General features: G+C 51.7%; 1 protein-coding gene and 1 long non-coding RNA gene across 2 annotated transcripts in view; both read right to left on the bottom strand.

Moving 5' to 3' along the window:
- The window catches only part of LOC144673790 (uncharacterized), a 34,882-nt gene that overhangs the window by 193 nt on the left and 13,983 nt on the right, over positions 1-20,706 (bottom strand). The window lies entirely within an intron of this gene.
- LOC144673789 (cathepsin L-like) lies at positions 242-15,086 on the bottom strand. Its single transcript, XM_078535451.1, has 11 exons — positions 14,942-15,086; positions 12,875-12,935; positions 12,222-12,332; positions 9,497-9,672; positions 8,142-8,238; positions 7,937-8,017; positions 6,903-7,025; positions 6,088-6,152; positions 4,929-5,019; positions 2,346-2,404; positions 242-448 (listed from the first exon to the last, which is right to left on the bottom strand). The coding sequence occupies exons 1-11, from the start codon at positions 15,041-15,043 to the stop codon at positions 374-376; spliced, it is 1,041 nt and encodes a 346-aa protein (XP_078391577.1). The 5' UTR covers positions 15,044-15,086; the 3' UTR covers positions 242-373.

Below are 20,706 nucleotides of genomic sequence, written 5' to 3'. Positions count from 1 at the left end.
CTCAAAATCACACGATCGTTTTTCTTCAACATTTCTGCTTTGTTTTTACCTGGAACCAGTTGCCGATTGGATCTGAAATGGGGCCTTGCGACTTGTACATGAATCGGGCGTTTAGAGAGTGCCTGATACCGGTGTAACATCTGGTACTGAGCGGGTCAGGGAATGGCACTGGAATTGGGAAGTGCGATCGGCATCGCCAAGGGGCGGGGGGTGTTGGGGGTTGGGGGGTGGGGGTGGGGGTGGGGGTTGGGGTCTAGGACGATCCCCTTTTGAGCACCGAAGCTGCGTTAAGCTGCGAATCTGAGCTCCCTCCTTCTGAAGGGCTGCGTGCGGTGGAACTGCCCGTGTCTCTCCGTGCGATTTGCCAGCTCTTCTAATTTAAGACAGCGGTGGCGGGGAACCTGCTGACTCCGCAAGCGTTCTCTCCGCGGTAGATACGGAAGTATCCCTGTGGGATAAATGGTGGGAAAAAAAAAATGAAGTTGTTTTACCCACATGGGAGTGGAGAGATCCCCCATTGGTGAATGGGCAATGATCTGTTCATATATATTGTATATATACCGGAACGGAGAGAGAGACACGTGAGGGGAGAAAGATACAGAGGGAGAGGAAGAGAGACAGGGAGAGGGAGTGACAGAGAGAGAGAGAGAGAGAGAGAGGGGTTTGGGAGGGGGAGAGAGAGTGAGAACACTATAATCTTACTCTCATTGGCCAGGATTTCAATGGACCCCGTCCATCCCATTGGCCAGAATTCCAACGATCCAATTCCTTCCCAACGACTCTTATTGGATAGATTCTAATGGAACAATCCCTTTTCCCATTTTCCCCCTGTGTTTTGGGATCCAGTCAGCGGGATTCCCAAAGACCTATGGGGTTGTTCATAGTGGCACCGTGACCAACTGTGCTCCCATCATCGGAGCCACACACAAATCAACGGGAACGATCCCAATCTCTCACTCGGAACCACATCGCCATCCAAGTCAGTGCTGGTGGCCCTGCGAGTAGTCACTGCTTTGCACCCCCCCAACTCCACCCCACCACAGCGTGGGCTGTCTCCTTGGAAACCAGAACGCTCCTCGATAACCCGGCAAAATTTCCCCAGATTGCAGGGAAGTAAATTTGCAGGGGGAAAGCGGATAAATCAGTGGGGCCAATTGGATAGCTCCCTCAGAGCTGACACAGGCACAATAACGCTCGGCAAAAATTAACCCCGGTCAAAAAGAAGGTCTCAATGAGAAGGATGAACCACCTGCGGTTAACAAAGATGGTTGAGGAGAGCCTTGGAGCATTAGGAGCAAAAGATGGCGGGCTACACAGTGAGTGAGTTCTGTACGCCATGGGGACGAGGTGATGGGGGTACTCTGACAGAGCCCATTGACTTTCGGTTCATCTAGGATGAGTTTGGGGCTAAAATGGTTAGATTACAAGGACAGGACGCACAGATTAGACTTGTATTCCCTCGCGTGTAGAAGATTAATGGGCGATCTGAATTTTAAAGGCTGTGTAGGAACAGAGAGACTTAAACCTTTGAAGGTGGCAGGACAAGTTGTTGACGCTGTTAAGGGCATTATTGTGGACTCTTATATCAAACTCTTCGCTGGAGCATTGTGTTCCACTCCGGGCACCGCACTTTAGGAAGGACGTTAAGGCCCTGGGGGAGGGTGCGGAGGGAGATTTACCCGAGTGGGACCAGGGATGAGGGGACTTCAGTTAATGTGGGGAGACTGGAGAAGCCGGGGTTGTTCTCCTTAGAGCAGAGAAGGTTAAGGGGGAGATTTAATCGAGGCGTTTAACATCATGAGGGGGTTTGGACAGAGTAAATCAAGAGAAAGTGTTCCCAGCGGCAGGAGGGTCGGGATCCAGGGGGACGCAATTGTGGTTAATCGGCAAAAGAACCTGAGGGTGGGAGATGAGGAGAATTTTTTTTACACAGCGAGTGGTTGTGATCTGGAAGGCGCTGCCTGAAAGGGCGGCGGAAGCAGATTTAATAGGGACTTACTAAAGGGGATTAGATAAATACATGAAGGGGAAAACTTTGCAGAGGTGTAGTGGAAAGAGCAGGAGGAGTGGGGCTAATTGGAAAGCTCCTTCAAAGAGGCGGCACAGGTACGATGGGCTGAATGGCCTCCTTCTGTGCTTCATATGATTCTATCGAAATGAGGTTTTTAAGATGAGTAGCCATTTCAAAACTGAGGCAGGTACATTTTTGTTGGGAAAGGGGATTAAGGGTGACGGAACCAAGGATGGAGTTAAGTTAAAGATGTGCTATGAGGAAAATGAATTGTGGAACAGGTTGGAGGGGCAGAATGGCCTCCTCCTTGTCTAATGACTTGGGAAACACTTACCTTCTCTCCCCATCCTTTACCCCAGCTGTTCTTGATGACCCAGTATGGTTTACCTTGTGCTGTAGAAATAAAAGAGCAACACAGAGTGAGTGAAGCACATCTATTTTCTTTGAATTAATACCGTGCTGTCAAATCCTTCGACAGCACCTTCCAAACCCACGACCACTGCCACCTAGAAGGACAAGGATAGCAGACACATGGGGAACACCACCACCTGCAAGTTCCCCTCCGAGCCACTCACCATATATCGGTCGATCCTTCGCTGTTGCTGGGTCAGAGTGTATCCCTCACTCACCTCTGAATCAGAGGGTTGTGGGTTTGAGCATCTCCCCAGACAGCTGACCACTAAATCCAGCTTGGTCATCTGAGGGCCAGTACTTAGGGAGTGCTGCACTGTCAAAGGGCCAGTACTGAGGGAGTGCTGCACTGTCAGATGGCCAGTACTGAGGGAGTGCTGCACTGTCAGAGGGCCAGTACTGAGGGAGCGCCGCACTGTCAGGGGGCCAGTACTGAGGGAGCGCCGCACTGTCAGAGGGCCAGGACTGAGGGAGCGCCGCACTGTCAGAGGGCCAGGACTGAGGGAGCGCCGCACTGTCAGACGGCCAGGACTGAGGGAGCGCCGCACTGTCGGAGGGGCAGTACTGAGGGAGCGCCGCACTGTCAGGGGGCCAGGACTGAGGGAGCGCCGCACTGTCAGAGGGCCAGGACTGAGGGAGCGCCACAGTGTCGGAGGGGCAGGACTGAGGGAGCGCCGCACTGTCGGAGGGGCAGGACTGAGGGAGCGCCGCAGTGTCGGAGGGGCAGGACTGAGGGAGCGCCGCACTGTCGGAGGGGCAGGACTGAGGGAGCGCCGCACTGTCGGAGGGGCAGGACTGAGGGAGCGCCGCACTGTCGGAGGGGCAGGACTGAGATTATCGAGGAAAATAAAAGCCCATGGCACAGTGGATGACATATCAGAATGGATAGAAGACTGGCTAGGTAACGGGAAACAGGGGGTAGATATAAATGGCAAGGTGCAATGAGTGGTGTGTCACAGGGATCAGTGCTGGGGCCTCAACTTTTTACAATTGATACAAATGACTTGGATGAAGGGATTGAAGTTATGGTTGCAAAATTTGCTGCGGACTCAAAGACAGGTAAGAGAGTAAGATATGAAAAGGAGACAAAGAGGTTATAACGTGCCATAAATAGGCTAAGTGAGTGGGCAAAGACCTGGCAAATGGAGTATAATGTGGGAAAATGTGAAATTGTTCATTTTGGCAGGAAGAATAAAAGAGAGGCATATTATCTAAATGCTGAGAGATTGCAGAGCTCTGAGATGCAGAGGGATCTGGGTGTCCTAGTGCATGAATCTCAAAAGGTTAGTGTGCAGGTACAGCAGGTAATTAGGGAAGCGAATAGAATGTCATCATTTATTGTGCTGGGAATTGATTACAAAAGTAGGGAGGTTATGCTTCAGTTGTATAGGGCATTGTTGGAGTACTGTGCACAGTATTGGCCTCCTTACCTAAGGAAGGATGTAAATGCATTGGAAGCAGTTCAGAGAAGGTTTACCAGACTAATACCTGGAGTAGGTGGGTTGTCTCATGAGAAAAGGTTGGACAGGCTAGGCTTGTATCCATTGGAGTATAGAAGAGTAAGAGGCGACCTGATTGAAACCTTTAAGATCCTGAGGGGGTCTTGACAGGGTGGATGTGGAGAGGATGTTTCCCCTTGTGGGAGAATCTAAACTAGGGGTCACTGTTTAAAAATAAGAGGTCGCCCATTTAAGACTGAGGTGAGGAGAATTTTTCTCTCAGAGGGTCGTGAGTCTTTGGAACTCTCTTCCTCAACAGGCGGTGGAAGCAGAGCCTGAATATTTTTAAGGCAGAGGTAGATGGATTCCTGCGAAGCAAGGGGGTGAAAGGTTATCGGGAGTCGGCGGGAATGTGGGGCTGAGGTTACAATCAGATCAGCCACAATCTCTTTAAATGGCGGAGCAGGCTCGAGGGGCCGAGTGGCCTCACTCCTGTTCCTAATTCATACATTCGTAAGTTAGCACCGAGGGAGCGCTGCACTGTCGGAGAGTCAGCACCGAGGGAGCGCTGCACTGTCGGAGGGTCAGCACCGAGGGAGCGCTGCACTGTCGGAGGGTCAGCACCGAGGGAGCGCTGCACTGTCGGAGGGTCAGCACCGAGGGAGCGCTGCACTGTCGGAGGGTCAGCACCGAGGGAGCGCTGCACTGTCGGAGGGTCAGCACCGAGGGAGCGCTGCACTGTCGGAGGGTCAGCACCGAGGGAGCGCTGCACTGTCGGAGGGTCAGCACCGAGGGAGCGCTGCACTGTCGGAGGGTCAGCACCGAGGGAGCGCTGCACTGTCAGAGGGTCAGCACCGAGGGAGCGCTGCACTGTCGGAGGTGCCGTATTTCAGATGAGACATTAAACCAAGTTCCCTTCTGCCCTCTCAGATGGATGTAAAAGATCCTACGGCCTCTATTGGAAGAGGAGTGGGCGGATGTTCTCCACGGTGTCCTGGGGCCAATATTTATCCCTCAACATCAGTAAGAATCTGGAAAAGCTTCGGACGTTACAGGGCATCGCTTACCTACTCCGTAGCCTGTAATGAGCGCCACATGGTCCAATCTGTTACAGCTGCAACAACCAACGCGAGGTCGAAGTATCCCCCTCTTGTACACCTGAAGAGAAACAAACAGTGAATGAGATGAGCTGCTGTTGCATTCACTGAGGAGTGGATTTCCGAATGGCCCTTTCATGGGATGTGGCTGTCCCTGGCAACATCTGGCATTTAGTTGTCCTGTCCTAATTGCCCTTGAGGGCATGTTGGCAGGCCGTCTTCTTGAACCACTGCAGCCCATGCAGTTCAACCTTTCCGTAGCAGTTTGGGTACAACCGAGGGGCTTTGCTCAGCCATTTCCCCGAGGGCAGTTAAGAGTCAATCCCCCCCACACCCTATTGGTGTGGGGCTGGAGTCACATGTAGGCCAGACCAGTGCCCCTGGGCCTTTGGGTTGCTAGTCCAGTGACATTACCACTACACCAACATCGCCTTGTCATGTATTCTTGTGTGGAGGCGTGATAGGATATTGTTATTTATGCTTCATCTTTCTCACAATCCCAGGGACTGGCAAGACTGAAGCCCCACCGCTTATTACTCTTGGTTTGAACGCCACCCTCTGCAACCTCCTGCCACCAGCAGCCCCCTTCCCCTGCTATGGGATTCACCTGCTTATAGCTCAGGTGCAGAGCACTTATCATACAAAAGTTGCTCCCCCAGCATCTCAGATCCCAGTCTTCAGCCAATTCAATTCACTCCACGTGATATCAGGAAATGGCTGAAGGCACTGGATACTGCCAAGTTCTATGGGCCCTGACAATATTCCCGCAAAACTATTGAGTGCCTGTGTTCCAGAACTTGCTGCGCCCCTAGCCAAGCTGTTCCAGTACATCTGCAACACTGGTGAGGTGAGAGTGACTGCCCTTGACATCAAGGCCGCATTTGACCGAGTGTGGCATCGAGGAGAACCGGCAAAACTGGAGTCAATGGGAATTAAGGGGGAAAACTCTCCCCTGGTTGGAGTTGAGATCGCTCCCAGCTGGAGGGCAGCAGGCCAGAGAGAGGGAACCAGCCCACCGGCTGGCATGCTTAACCGCTGTTGTGCCCAGTTAGTGGTGACGTGGCACTGGTGGAGCCAGGGAAATGTGCCCATAAAGGAAGGATGGGCAGGAGTGGACAGAGAGTCTTACCTTCAAGGCGCTTGCATTGATGGTGACTACGATTGGGCCTCTATTAGCGATCCATCTTTGCATTTCTGAAACAGAATTTGAGAGAGTGTCAAGAAAAGGCCGAGGTGAGACCATTCAGCCCATCTACCACCCCTCATCCGTGTTGAGAGCTGTGGGATCGTGCTGTGCGCAAACACGGCCTCTGCGTTTCCTACGTCACAACGGTGACCACGCTCCGAATGTCCCTCCTTGACTGTAAAGCGCGTTGGGCTGGGGGTGGGTTGGGGTGAGGGGGGTGTGCAGCGTTGGAGGAGAGCAGGGTGGGGGGGGGTGGCGGGTGGGGGGGGGGCGACTTGAGGCTTTGAAAGGCGCTATAGAAATGCGGGCCTTCAGTCTCGGCTTCTCCTCTCAGGTCAGTTGCCTCTTACCGGGCTGCAAATGGTGGGGGGGGGGGTGGGGGGTGGGGGGTGGGTGGTGGGGTGGGGTGGTGGGGGGTGGTAGGGGGTCAGGGGTCAGGGTCGTGGTGTAGGGGGTCAGGGGTCAGGGTCGTGGTGTAGGGGGTCAGGGGTCAGGGTCGTGGTGTAGGGGGTCAGGGGTCAGGGGCGTGGTGTAGGGGGTCAGGGGTCAGGGGCGTGGTGTAGGGGGTCAGGGGTCAGGGGCGTGGTGTAGGGGGTCAGGGGTCAGGGGCGTGGTGTAGGGGGTCAGGGGCGTGGTGTAGGGGGTCAGGGGTCAGGGGCGTGGTGTAGGGGGTCAGGGGTCAGGGGCGTGGCGATGAGGAATCTACTTGCGCCTCCCCTTTCTGCCAAAACTTTGATCTGTCTTGACCGGCAACTCACCAACTTCATGTGATTGGATGAAATGATATGTCCGAACTTTCGTAACGACTTTGGTGCGTTTGAAATGGCAGGAGCTCTGCTGTACGGCTTTATACCTGTAGTCGTGTGAACACATTATTCCCCCTGTTGATAAAAGGAGCAGAGCTTTGCTTTAAAATGAGGATAGGCTTCAGCCCAATGACACACATGTTGGCTAGTGTTTAAATCCCTCCCTTCATCCCCTCCCTATCTCCATAACCTCCTCCAGCCCCCACAACCCTCCGAGGTCCCTGCCCTCCTCCAACACTTCAACTCTCACATTTTAATCTCACCACCATTGGGCAGCCGTGCCTCCAGCTGCCTGGGGTGGAGGGGGGTGGCGGGGGGCTTATGCTCTGGAAGTCCCTCCCTAAACCTCTCCGCCTCTCTCTCTTTCTCTCACCTCTTTTAAGACGCTTCTTAAAACTGACCTCTTTGACCCTCGTTTGGTCACCTGACCCTAGGATCTCCTTATGTTCTCACCGGGCCAAAATTTCATTTCATGGTCTCTCTGTGAAGCGCCTTGGGACTGTCCACTATGTTAAAGGCACTATGTGAATGCAAGTTGTTGTTGTTGACCACCACCTTCTCAAGAGCGACGTGGGATGGGCACGAAATGCCCGCCTTGCCCAGTGACAGCTCCTCAGAATCAACAGGGAAAAGCGAGAAAGAGTCCAGAGTTTGCTGGGGCAATAAGGGTGGGGTTCGTGGCAGTAATTACACATTAAATGCACTGCAGTAAAGTTAGGGCTGGTGCTTAACGGCGTAAGGAACCTTTTTAAGGAGGGGCATTATGTTCCTGCACTGCCGCTCAACCTCTCCGGCCCAGAAAGGGAACAATTTAGACTGGGGCGTCTTATTCCCTCAGTTTGCGAATTGTTTTTGGAGGCCATTTTTAAGTTGAAAAATTGACATTTCTTCTTGTCCCTCCTCCTGTCTGTATCTTTCGTTCTCTCCCTCGTAATCCAACCTTCCTCTCCTCCCTTGATTTCCCTTTCTGCGCCCAATTTCCTTACCTAAGCGGCAAATGGAGTTGAAAGCGTTGAACGGGTAACCTCCTTGGCAGCCCTTGTCCCAGTGGTCACAATCCATCAGCTCTGAAATCAATTAAGGACACGTTCAGACTCCAACCACGATGAGGAACAGCAAAGAAACAGGGGCAAACAGAATTCAAGAACAATAGTAGAGGCCTGAGGCCAGGGAAACTGTAACTCCCATTACCTTGCTCTGACAGTGTCCTCAGTATCTTTGTTTTTATGTACACCAGCGTCTCAATATTGGCCACACACCCAAAAGCCCAGCTGCTTGCACACCGTCTCTGCAGGCCAAGGAGAGATCATTAGTTGTTGGTTTGTTTGGCGAGTGGATTGCTATTCACCACCTCCTGACGACGCCTGCAAGGCCCCTAGAGCTCGACAAGGCACTGAGGTCTCGCGGCACTCCCACCTTTTCGCCCTCCGCCACTCCTCACCAGCCCCGAGTCCCTCCGAGATCACTGTGCCCTCCCCGCCCCCACCCCACCCCCTCCCCGCCCCAACGCAACGACCCTCACGCCTTTTAATCGCTCCACGAATGGCGGCCTAGCCTTCAGCCCCCTCGCGCCCTGAGCTCTGGAACTCTCTCCCGAAAGCATGCTCTTCTCTTCATCCCTTAAGGTGCCCCCCAAAACCAAAACCGAACCCGCGGACCCTAATATCGCCTCATGTGGCTTGGGGCCAAAATTCGCCTCGCGCTAGTCCGGTGAAGCACCTGGGGAGGTTTTACTATGTTAAAGGCGCTATGTAAATGCAGCTATTCTGATCGAAGATTGAGGCAGGCATAACCATTAAACGCAAAGTAGGGGAGTGTCAAAAATTTGGCAGAAATTATCAACTTAATTCTTAAATACACAGATGGATTACAAAACAACCAGAGTGGGAAATGAAACAATAAAGGAGGGAGTGTTTGATGGGGACGGTTTAGAGGGAGCTTTACTCTGTATCTAACCCCGTGCTGTACCTGTCCTGGGAGTGTTTGATGGGGACAGTGTGGAGGGAGCTTTACTCTGTATCTAACCCTGTGCTGTACCTGTCCGGGGAGTGTTTGATAGGGACAGTGTAGAGGGAGCTTTACTCTATATCTAACCCGGTGCTGTACCTGCCCTGGGAGTGTTTGATCGGGTCAGTGTAGAGGGAGCTTTACTCTGTATCTAACCCTGTGCTGTACCTACCCTGGGAGTGTTTGATGGGGACAGTGTAGAGGGAGCTTTACTCTGTATCTAACCCCGTGCTGTACCTGTCCTGGGAGTGTTTGATGGGGACAGTGTAGAGGGAGCTTTACTCTGTACCTAACCCTGTGCTGTACCTGTCCTGGGAGTGTTTGATGGGGACAGTGTAGAGGGAGCTTTACTCTGTATCTAACCCCGTGCTGTACCTGCCCTGGGAGTGTTTGATCGGGTCAGTGTAGAGGGAGCTTTACTCTGTATCTAACCCCGTGCTGTACCTGTCCTTGGAGTGTTTGATCGGGTCAGTGTAGAGGGAGCTTTACTCTGTATCTAACCCCGTGCTGTACTTGTCCTGGTAGTTTTGGATGGGCACCGAGTATACCTGATCTTTCACACAGGTCACTGCTCCCTTGGTCCTCCAATCAAAGCATTTGGGAATAGACACGTTTGTCAGTGGCTCCGCGACCTCTGCTGAAAGCATCTCCTCTGGCCAAGTGTCGTTGTTATTACTGATCACTGGGTTGAGGTAAAAACTACCAAATTCTTCATCTGTGAAAAGAAAAGCAATTGAAGCAACTGTGCAACCAGTCTCCAGACAGCTCATTGTGCCAGGCAGGAGTGAAGCTCATGTCTCCAGGGCTGGGGAGAAGCTGAACGATACATGGGGAGCAGTTCAGTTAATGCGGAGAGACTGGAGAAGCCGGGAATGTTCTCCTGAGAGCAGGGAAGGTTAAGGGGGGGATTTAATCGAGGTGTGCATAATCATGAGGGGTTTGGATCGAGTAAATATGGAGAAACTGTTCCCAGTGGCAGGGAGGGTCGGTAACCAGAGGGGACACAGATTGAAGAGAATCGGTTAAAGAACCAGAGGTGGGGGAGATGAGGAGAATATTTTATCTACACAGCGAGTTGTTGTGACCTGGAAGGCGCTGCCTGAAAGGGCGGCGGAAGCAGATTCAATAGGAACTTTCCAAAGGGAAATTGGATAAATACTTGAAGGAGAAAAATGTGCGGGGATACGGGGAAAGAGCGGGATGGTGGTTTGGGGGAGGACAGGACTAATTGGATACTCTTTTGAAGGACCAGTACAGAGGTGATGGGCTGAATGGCCTCCTGTGCTATTAAAATGCCCCAATCTCCAACATCGGGTCTTTCACGTTAGTGCTATGTTAGGACCGGGGCTGCAGTTTTGGAGGAGCTGTAGTTTACCCAGGGTGGTGGATGATGTACCTCTCTGAGATCTCCCCATCTCCCCCTCTTCCCCACCTCAGCAGCATCTGCTCTGGGTTTGGGAGATGGGCTGCTCGCCGCAGACACAGACCGACTCCCAAGATCCCTTCCCCCATCCCTTTCAGCTGCCTCGTCGTCACCTGCAGCCCCTGCTGGAGCTGGTCAGCAGGGGAACGGTGGGGTTAGGGGGTCATGTCACTGGGCCTGGAACCCAGACCGGACTAATGGTCTTGGAGGCAGGTTCAAATCCCCACATGGCTGCTGGTGGAGTTTAAATTGGAGGAATTCATCAAATCTGGAATCTCAGTAATAATAACGTTCATCGATTGTTGTAAAAACTCATCTGCCTCAGTGATGCCCCTTTAGGGAAGGAAATCTGCTGTCCTTACCCGGTCTGGGCCTACACATGACTCCAGACCCACAGCGATGTGGTTGTCTCTTACCTGCCCCCTGGAATGGCCGAGCGAGACACTCAGTTATTCCAAACGGCGACAGGAGAGTTGAACAAGGACACTGAAGGCAATAATCTACACAACACAAAATACAGGGGTCCAAGGAGGCTGCTCACACCCACTGAACAAGGGCATTTAGGGATGGGCAATAAATGCTGACCTCGCCAGCGACACCCACATCCCGTGAAAGAATAAAGGAAGGCAAAAAAGCCTCAGTTCCATAAATGGAAGCTGTGAACAGCTGCCTGTACAGCGGGGACTGGTGTCTGTGACCAAGAATTAGTTGGAACCTGACCTGCATTTGGCTCCTTTGCTGCTGAGCTCAGTGGGGTAGCGCAGCCAACTTGACGTTAGAAGGATGTGGGTTCGAGTCCCACAACAGAGACTCGCACCCACTACCAGGTCGGCACTCCCAGTGCCAGTACTGAGGGAGTGCTGCGCTGTCGGAGGGTCAGTACTGAGGGAGTGCTGCGCTGTCGGAGGGTCAGTACTGAGGGAGTGCTGCGCTGTCAGAGGGTCAGCACTGAGTGAGTGCTGCACTGTCGGAGGGTCAGTACTGAGGGAGTGCTGCATTGTCGGAGGGTCAGTACTGAGGGAGTTGCTGCATTGTCAGAGGGTCGGTACTGAGGGATCTCTGCATTGTTGGAGGGTCAGGACTGAGGGAGTGCTGCTCACCACCACCTTCAAGGGGTAATTAGGGATGGGCAATAAATGCTGGGTCAGCCAGCGAAGCCCACACCCCATTAAGGAATTGTTAAAAGGTCTTTCTCGTGTTGATACCGGTGTGAGATTTTATCATGTGGTTACGCTGCAGTCGGTGCCTCTCACACTGTGAGATTGTTACTGTCCTCTCCCGGCAGGGGAGGGATAGGACTGAGGGACATTCCCACGGATATGGGACAATCCCAATGACCCCCCGTTCAAGGGGAGAGAATTCCTGCTTTTTCACATCAAGTGTGAACGGCTGAGATGGAAATTATGGAAATATTCAAGATTAAATTGGACGGTGGGGGGGTTGATGGGACAAGGGGATGTCGGGTTAGTGTAACAGGGGGGCTCAGTGTGATTAGAACGATTTGCTTGGCTGGGCAGTAAATGCCAACACAGAGTGGATGGGCTGAATGGCCTAGTGTCCATATTGTAACATATATGTATCTCTATTTATAACCTTTTCTCTTCAGGGAATGTCTCTCCGCTCCATACGGAAGACCGGACTGTTGTACGTTAGTTGGCTTCTCAGCCAATATAGCCCATCGCCAGTCTAGGCTGGGCCTCTGAACACAGGCTGGTAACCCCATCCCAGCCGGCGTGCCCCAGTATCACACACGGCGCTGGCCTCACCCAGCATGGCACCTGGGGCAGAGAACCCTCCACAAAAGCCCCCCCGCCGTCCTCCCCTGCCAGTCGCTCGCTTACCTGACATGTCGCTGAACTTGGTGATTCCATAGATCGCAGTGCCTATGTCCTGCTCCTGCATCCGTTTGGCTGTCTTGAGATTTTCCACGAAGATCTGGAACCTTTTCTCCTCTTTAACCGAGCAAAATTCAAGAGAAAACGTGTCAGCGTTGGACAGGGCCGGATTCACTTGACGGTTTGGCCGGAACCGTGAGGGGCACCATCGGGATCTGGTTGTGCACCTCACCCTCAACCCTCCACTTTGATTTCATGATCCTCCCCGCCCAGTGTTGCCCTGCTCCCTCCCCTGAGGGAATGTCGGGAGTGGGGTATTCTTAGAGACTCACAACCGCCCTCCAACTCCCCATTCCGATGCTCCGCGATGTGGGAGCCCTGGCTGTCAGGGACCAAGGGGGTAACGTCAAGCTGAGCGAGGCCCAGTGGCCTTTCCCAGTGCACATTCCGACTCTCCCCGGCAGGGATCCCGAATTGGGGGTGGGGACAAACGCTGGGTGATTTTTGAAGCTCCCTATCCCAGGCTCAGTCAGGCCTGCAATGGCTGCCGCTGTCTCGGATTGTCTGGGATCAGTTCATTCAGCGGAGGAGAGGGATCAGACTTCGGCCTTCCTGGGCAATGGGGACAGACGACCGAATAGTGTGGACACGTCTCTTACCTTCCGCCTGGTCATAGTCCTTCTTGTACTGCACTTTAAAGTCCTCGAACTTGGACCGCAGCTGCGATTGGAGGAATAGAATAAAATACAATCAGTTTACAGTCAGAGAATCTGCCCTTCCCCTCGTTTGGAAGCGACTGTAAATTTCCTGTCCAGTCCCCTCGGGTTATTTTCTGTTAACCTGGTGATGGGTGTTTGATATTCAGGGGAGATCAGACTATTTGACGGGTGCTGGGTTACTAGATGAGAGAGAGAGGGCTAAAATTAACAAGTGTCAAGCTAGCACGGTCTGGCGGGCCGAATGGCCTGTTTCCGTTCTGTACCTACCCTTAGCAAGAGCGCGGCCCGAGGCATCTAAAAAAAACGAGGGGGCCGCATTCGACTAGCGCCTCTCACCGTCTCGAGGGCGTCGCTTAACGGAGAGTGACGCACTCCGTGAAATCTGGGCGCCGTCGCCAGGGCGGGAGACGTGGCGGCCCAGCCGGGCACAGCAAGATCCCGCAGGCCTGCAAGGTGAGAAGGGAACGGCGGGCGTCTCCTCGGGTGACATAGGTGGAGGGGCTTACAGCGAAACAGTGCCGCTGACGGAGAGCGGAAAAGTTTCCTTCCGGGGTCTCGCCTCGAAGATCCTCTGCGCCCCAGAGCCAGCGGAACTTTTCCCCGACGGAGAGAGCGGGGAGATCTCACCGGGAAAAGGCAGTCAGTGGAGGATAGTAATCTGTTGCTAAAAACGCTCATGAAATCGAGCCCGCACCCACCCCTACGACCTCATCAACGGTGTGGTCTATGGGAGCGATTGGTGAGGGAAAACCACACAATGGCCTCCAATTCCGGACTAGTGCCATCACAGGATGTGGCCTAGTTACTGCTGCTCTCCCAGTTGTGGCCTTGGGGTCTATTTCGTTGAAAGGCTTTATGAGTAGGGGTGGGGAGCATGGAGTATAAAAGCAAGGAGGCTATGTTGGGACTGTTTTCTTCAGAGAAGAGAAGGTTGAGAGGAGTTTTGATAGAGGGTTCTTGTTGGAAGAACCACACCTTCCCGAATTGGATTTTTCGGTTAAAAATTTGGAGGATGTTGCATTGTTTGGACCTTTGTATGCTGACCTGGAGATTTTTTTTTTTACGAATAGCTCATAAGTTCACCTATGGGTTGAGAAAAATATTCATTCTTCAAGAAATCACCGGACCAGTGCGCTACCTGAAAGGGGGAAGATCTCTTTGATTTGATCTACAATCGCTTTAATGGACGGAGGTGGGGGTGAAAATAACTGAAAAAAGGCACAGGCTAGTGACTTGCTGGAAATCACATGACAGAGGCAAGCTTCAAGCTTTTGAGACTGATGTTTTCGAACTGAGTCTTTTTTGAGGGAATAAGCCAAGAAGGAAGGCTATTCTAACATACTATCTCTGCCTTGCCTGAAATTCTGTGTGTGGTTATCCACCTGTAGCCAGAAAACCCTCATCAGAGTGTGATTTGTCTGCACTTGGAAACCTGCAAAGCTGGGTCAGAGAATTGATAATTTTTTACATGCCGAAGCTCCATTAGTGAGAAAGTCCAGACATCTACTAGACCAGCAGCCTGTCTTCACACGAGGGAGCTCCAGATTGACGGCATCCTTTATCCTTTTCTTATATAGCTCTTTTTTTCTAACTGCCCATGCTGTAACCCATTCTGAGATCTCTCACACCCACCGGAGGGGGCTGACAGGGCAAGCGGATTGGCCCTTGCTGCATTCCCGTTAAGGGGTGCCTGGCTAGGCCGAAGCCTGGCTTTCCTGGCTTGGCAACCGGGCCTGAAGCAGGCATTAGGCCTCTAAATTAAGGCCCCTAAATTTCATATGCTAAGGGCATGAGGCCGGTTGAAGGTGTGGGCGCCGCAAATTGATTTCTTGGCCTTTACCAAAATTGCCAGCGTGCCCTTCATGCCCATAACTAATCGTAGAGTCATTACAGGGCCCAGGGAGGCTCTCTGGCCTGTCGGGTCCTTATCACCTTTTCCACCCCCTCCCCTCCGGGCTGTTTAGCGCCCTTTCTCGAATTTCCCGTTGGGTCAGTGCGAACACTTACTTCAGATTCATCTTCGATATCAATGTCATCCTCCTCAACATCAGTCTCCGCGTGCAGGAGGCTGAAGGAGAGGGCGAGGCAGATTACAGCCACTCGGAACATCGTCTGAGGGGATGTGAGGTTCACACCAAGGCAACGTAAGAGGAAAACCTGGCAGGGGAAGAGGAAACAGAAGATATCTTAGTAAACGCAGAGACCCGGCCTCCTGCAGCGAGATCAGGCCCAATTTAAGATTCTTGAATTCTCAAAGGTTCCACTGTGATGTGACTCAGTGGATCTCACACTCTGACTCTCGCTCCCGCTCTCTCTCTCTCTCTCTCTCTCTCTCTCCCTGACTCAGTGAGCCGTGGAAGGTCACATTCCAGAGACTTGAGTCCAAAATCGAGGCTGGCACATCCAGGGCAGTCCTGAGAGTGCCCTGCAGGGACAGTAGTGAAGGCGTGCTGTGAAACGGTCAGTACTGAGGGAGTGCTGCACTGCACGAAGGTTAGGACTGAGGGAATGCTGCACTGTCGGAATGTCAGTAACCGAAGGCTCAGGTACTGGCCCTTCGACAGTGCAGCACTCCCTCAGTACTGATGCTCCAACAGTGCAGCACTCCCTCAATACTGACACTCCGAAGGTGCAGCACTCCCTCAGCACTGACCCTCTGACAGTGCAATCTTCCCTCAGTACTGACCCTCCAACAATGCAGCACTCCCTCAGTACTGACCCTCCGACTGCAGCACTCCCTCAGTACTGACCTTCTAACAGTGCAGCACTCCCTCAGTACTGACCCTCTGACAGTGCAGTACTCCCTCAGTACTGACCCTCCGACAGTGCAGCACTCCCTCAGTACTGACCCTCCGACAGTGCAGCACTCCCTCAGTACTGACCCTCCGACAGTGCAGCACTCCCTCAGGACTGACCTTCTGACAGTGCAGCACTCCCTCAGTACTGACCTTCTGACAGTGCAGCACTCCCTCAGTACTGACCTTCTGACAGTGCAGCACTCCCTCAGTACTGACCTTCTGACAGTGCAGCACTCCCTCAGTACTGACCCTCCGACAGTGCAGCACTCCCTCAGTACTGACCTTCTGACAGTGCAGCACTCCCTCAGTACTGACCCTCTGACAGTGCAGCACTCCCTCAGTACTGACCCTCCGACAGTGCAGCACTCCCTCAGTACTGACCCTCCGACAGTGCAGCACTCCCTCAGTACTGACCCTCCGACAGTGCAGCACTCCCTCAGTACTGACCTTCCGACAGTGCAGCACTCCCTCAGTACTGACCTTCTGACAGTGCAGCACTCCCTCAGTACTGACCCACCGACAGTGCAGCACTGCCTCAGTACTGACCTTCTGACAGTGCAGCACTCCCTCAGTACTGACCTTCTGACAGTGCAGCACTCCCTCAGTACTGACCTTCTGACAGTGCAGCACTCCCTCAGTACTGACCTTCTGACAGTGCAGCACTCCCTCAGTACTGACCCTCCGACAGTGCAGCACTCCCTCAGTACTGACCTTCTGACAGTGCAGCACTCCCTCAGTACTGACCTTCTGACAGTGCAGCACTCCCTCAGTACTGACCTTCTGACAGTGCAGCACTCCCTCAGTACTGACCTTCTGACAGTGCAGCACTCCCTCAGTACTGACCTTCTGACAGTGCAGCACTCCCTCAGTACTGACCTTCTGACAGTGCAGCACTCCCTCAGTGCTGACCTTCTGACAGTGCAGCACTCCCTCAGTACTGACCCTCTGACAGTGCAGCACTCCCTCAGTACTGACCCTCCGACAGCGCAGCACTCCCTCAGTACTGACCCTCTGACAGTGCAGCACTCCCTCAGTACTGACCCTCCGACAGCGCAGCACTCCCTCAGTACTGACACTCCGACAGTGCAGCACTCCCTCAGTACTGACCTTCTGACAGTGCAGCACTCCCTCAGTGCTGACCTTCTGACAGTGCAGCACTCCCTCAGTACTGACACTCCGACAGTGCAGCACTCCCTCAGTACTGACCCTCTGACAGTGCAGCACTCCCTCAGTACTGACCTTCTGACAGTGCCATAGGGCATCAAGTCATTCCCCACCCGCCTGCCCCGTGTTGGTCACTTACCCACTCGGTCCGTCAGTCAGATACCGGCAGCTGGAACTGACTGGGTCCTTTATACTTTAATGAGGACACTCCTCCTCCATCCCTCAACCATCCCCTTCAGCCCCGTGACCAATAGGGAACTGAAGACACAGACGGTGATCAAATCATCGAACACCCAATAAAAAACAGGCATTGTCTTTCCAAATTGGCTTCATCATTTCAATAAGAAAAAGGTGCAAACTCCTTCCTCATTTTTTAATCTATCATCTCTCGGTGCTCCTGTGATTGTGACACTCTTTCCCCTCAGAAACCCCACAATGGAAGCCAGTGGAAGTTAAATTTTAATCCTTTAACAGCAACTTTACCTCCGATAAGCCCAGGATCGCCAAAGACAAACTAACAATTCACTCTATAAAAGATGGAACCTGCATTTCTATAGTGCCTTTCACTCCTCAGCACATCCCAAAGAGCTTCACAGCCAATGAGGAACTTTTTTGAAGTGTAGTCACTGATGTCACAAAGGAAACGTGGCAGCCATTTTTCACAGAGCAAGATCCCACAGTCCGCAATGTGTTAATGAGCTGGAGGTTGGTCGATGGATAAATATTGTTCATAACCTAAGCGAGAATTCCTCAGTGTTTCCATGAAGCCAAGACTGTGGATCATTCACAATCTTCAGAGGGGGTAGGAGGGAATATGACTTAAAGTCTCATCTGAAGTTAGCATCTCCAACAGTGCAGCACTCCCTCAGTACTGACCCTCCGACAGTGCAGCACTCCCTCAGTACTAACCCTCCAACAGTGCAGCACTCCTCAGTACTGACCCTCCGACAGTGCAGCGCTTCCTAAGTACTGACCCTCCGACAGTGCAGCACTCCCTCAGTACTGACCCTCCGACAGTGCGGCGCTCCCTCAGTACTGACCCTCCGACAGTGCAGCGCTCCCTCAGTACTGACCCTCCGACAGTGCGGCACTCTCTCTGTACTGACCCTCCGACAGTGCAGCACTCCCTCAGTACTGACCCTCCGACAGTGCGGCGCTCCCTCAGTACTGACCCTCCGACAGTGCAGCGCTCTCTCAGTACTGACCCTCCGACAGTGCGGCACTCTCTCAGTACTGACCCTCCGACAGTGCGGCACTCCCTCAGTACTGCCACTGCAAGTGAATGCCCTGTTTGTGCGGCTCACATCTCTGAAGGAGGAACACATGATCTTCTGATACAGAGGCGAGGCACAGGGAGGGCGAGAGGGAGTGATACCAATAGACACCGCAAACATAATTATCAGGAATTAATCAGAAAACCCATGATGGAGCATTTGGACAGGAAGTGTAGGAAGCTAAGAAAAAGTGGTGGCGTTGCTCTGTTAATTAAGGGTGGCATAAGGGAGTACCATAGTGAGAGATGGCATGTTCATTCATAATTGAAGATTTAGCACCAGTTGGGTAGAGATGAGAGATATTAAAGGTAAAAAGTTACTTGTGGGAGTTGCTTATGTCTCCCCTAATAGTTATTACGCTGTGGGATGGGGTATACAGGAAGAAATGATGGGGACTTGTGAAAAAGGCGTGGCACTAATCATGGGTGATTTTAATCTACGTATGGATTGGAGAAATCAGATTGTAATGGGAACCTGGAAGATGAGTTCATGGGATAATTTCTGTCAGTTTTTTAGAGCAACACATTCTAGAGCCAACCAGAGAGCAGGCTATCCTTGACCTGGTAATATGCAATGAGACAGGATTAATTAATGACCTCATAGTAAAGGCACCCCTAGATAGCAGTAACCATAACAGGATTGAATTTTGCATTCACTTTGAGGGAGAGAGGCGTGGGTCTTACACTAGTGTTTTAAACTTAAATAAAGGCAATTATCAGGGTATGAAGGCGGAGTTGGCTGAATAAAACTGGGAAATTAGGTTAAGGGATAGGTCAGTAGAGATGCAGTTGCAGACAGATGAGGAGATGTTTCATAATGCTGAGCAAAGATACATTCCAGTGAGAAGAAAAGACTCTAAGGGAAGGCTGTACCATCTGTGGCTAACTAAGGAAACTCAAGATAGTTTCAAATTGAGAGAAAAAGCATATAATTCTGTGAACACTAGTGGAAGGTCAGAAGGTTGGACAGAATATTAAAAAGAAACAAAGAATGACTACAAATATGAAGTTGAAAGCTATGGGAGAAAGCTATTTAGAAATATAAAAACAGATAGTAAGAGTTTCTACAAGTATTTAAAATAGAAAAGGGTAAGTAGAGTGAGAGTTTGTCCACTGGGGGCTGAGAATGGGGAATTAATAATGTAAAGTAAGGAAATGGTGGATGAACTGAACAGATATTTTGCATCTGTCTTCACTGTAGGGGATACAAATAACATCCCAGAAATACGTGCGCATCAAGAGGTGAAAGGGCAGAATGTAAAATAATTACAATCACCAAGGAAAGGGCATTCAGAAGATTATTAGAACTAAAAGCTGACAAGCCCCCAGGTCCCAATGGACTTCATCCTAGGTTCTTAAAAGAAGCGGCTGCTGAGATACATTGGATTTGATTTTCCAATAGTCCCTAGATTCTGGGAAGGTCCCATCAGTTTGAAGAATAGCAAATTGCGCTTCACCATTCAAGAAAGAAGGTTGACGGAAAGCAGCAAACTAGAGGCCAACCTAACATCGGTCAGAGGGAAAATGCTGGTATCTATTATTAAGGAGGCCATAGCAGGGCACTTAGAAAATCTCAATGCGATCAGGCAGAGTCTACATGGTTTTGTGAAAGGGAAATCTTGCTGGACTAATTCATCAGAGCTCCTTGAGGAAGTAACATGGATAAAGGGCAGCTTGTAGATATACTTGGGTTTACGGAAGGCATTTGACAGGGTGCCATGTCAAAGGTTACGAGGTAAAATAAGAGCTCAGGGAGTAGGGCGTAACATATTAGCATGGGTAGAGGATTGGTTAGCCAACAGGAAACAAGGAGAAGGCAGAAATGAGTCATACTGGTTGGCAAGGTGCAACAAGTGGAGCGCCACTGGGGTCAGTGTTGGAGCCTCAACCATTTACAATCTAAAGCAATGATTTGGATGAAGGAGCCGAATGTATGGTTTGCTGGTGACAAAGAGCTAAGTAGAAAAGTAGGTCGTGATGAGGACGTAAGGAGTCTGCAAAGGGAGATCGATAGGTTAAGCGAGCGGGCAAAAAATGAGCAGATGGGAATACAACGTGGGAAAATGTGAGGTTGTCCACTTTGGCAGGAAGAATAGGGAAGCAGTATATTATTTAAATGGCGAGAGACTGCCGAATGCTGAGGTGCAGAGGGATCTGGGTGTCCTGGCACATGAAGTGCAAGAAAGTGATTAGGAAGGCAAATGGAACGTTGCCACTTATTACAAAGGGAATGGGCAGGGATGTTTTGCTTCAATTTCTCAGGGCATTGGTAAGTCCACATCTGGAGTACTGGGTACAGCTGTGGCCCCCTTATTTAAAGAAAGGGCCAGAATTGCACGAGAAGTGTAGAGAAGGCTCATCCGACTGATTCCTGGGATGAGGGAGTTATCCTGTGAGTAAAGGTTGGACAGGCTGGTCCTGTGTCCATTGGAGTTTAGAAGAATGAGAGGTGATCTGATTGGAACGTATAAGATCCTGAGTGGGCTTTGACAGGGTGGATGCTGAGAGGATGTTTTCCCCCCTCGTGGGAGAGCCTA

Source organism: Cetorhinus maximus, unplaced genomic scaffold (assembly GCF_964194155.1).
Source record: "Cetorhinus maximus unplaced genomic scaffold, sCetMax3.hap1.1 HAP1_SCAFFOLD_468, whole genome shotgun sequence".
In the NCBI taxonomy this organism is placed as follows: Eukaryota; Metazoa; Chordata; class Chondrichthyes; order Lamniformes; family Cetorhinidae; genus Cetorhinus; species Cetorhinus maximus.
This window is presented reverse-complemented; position numbering and strand designations above follow the sequence as displayed.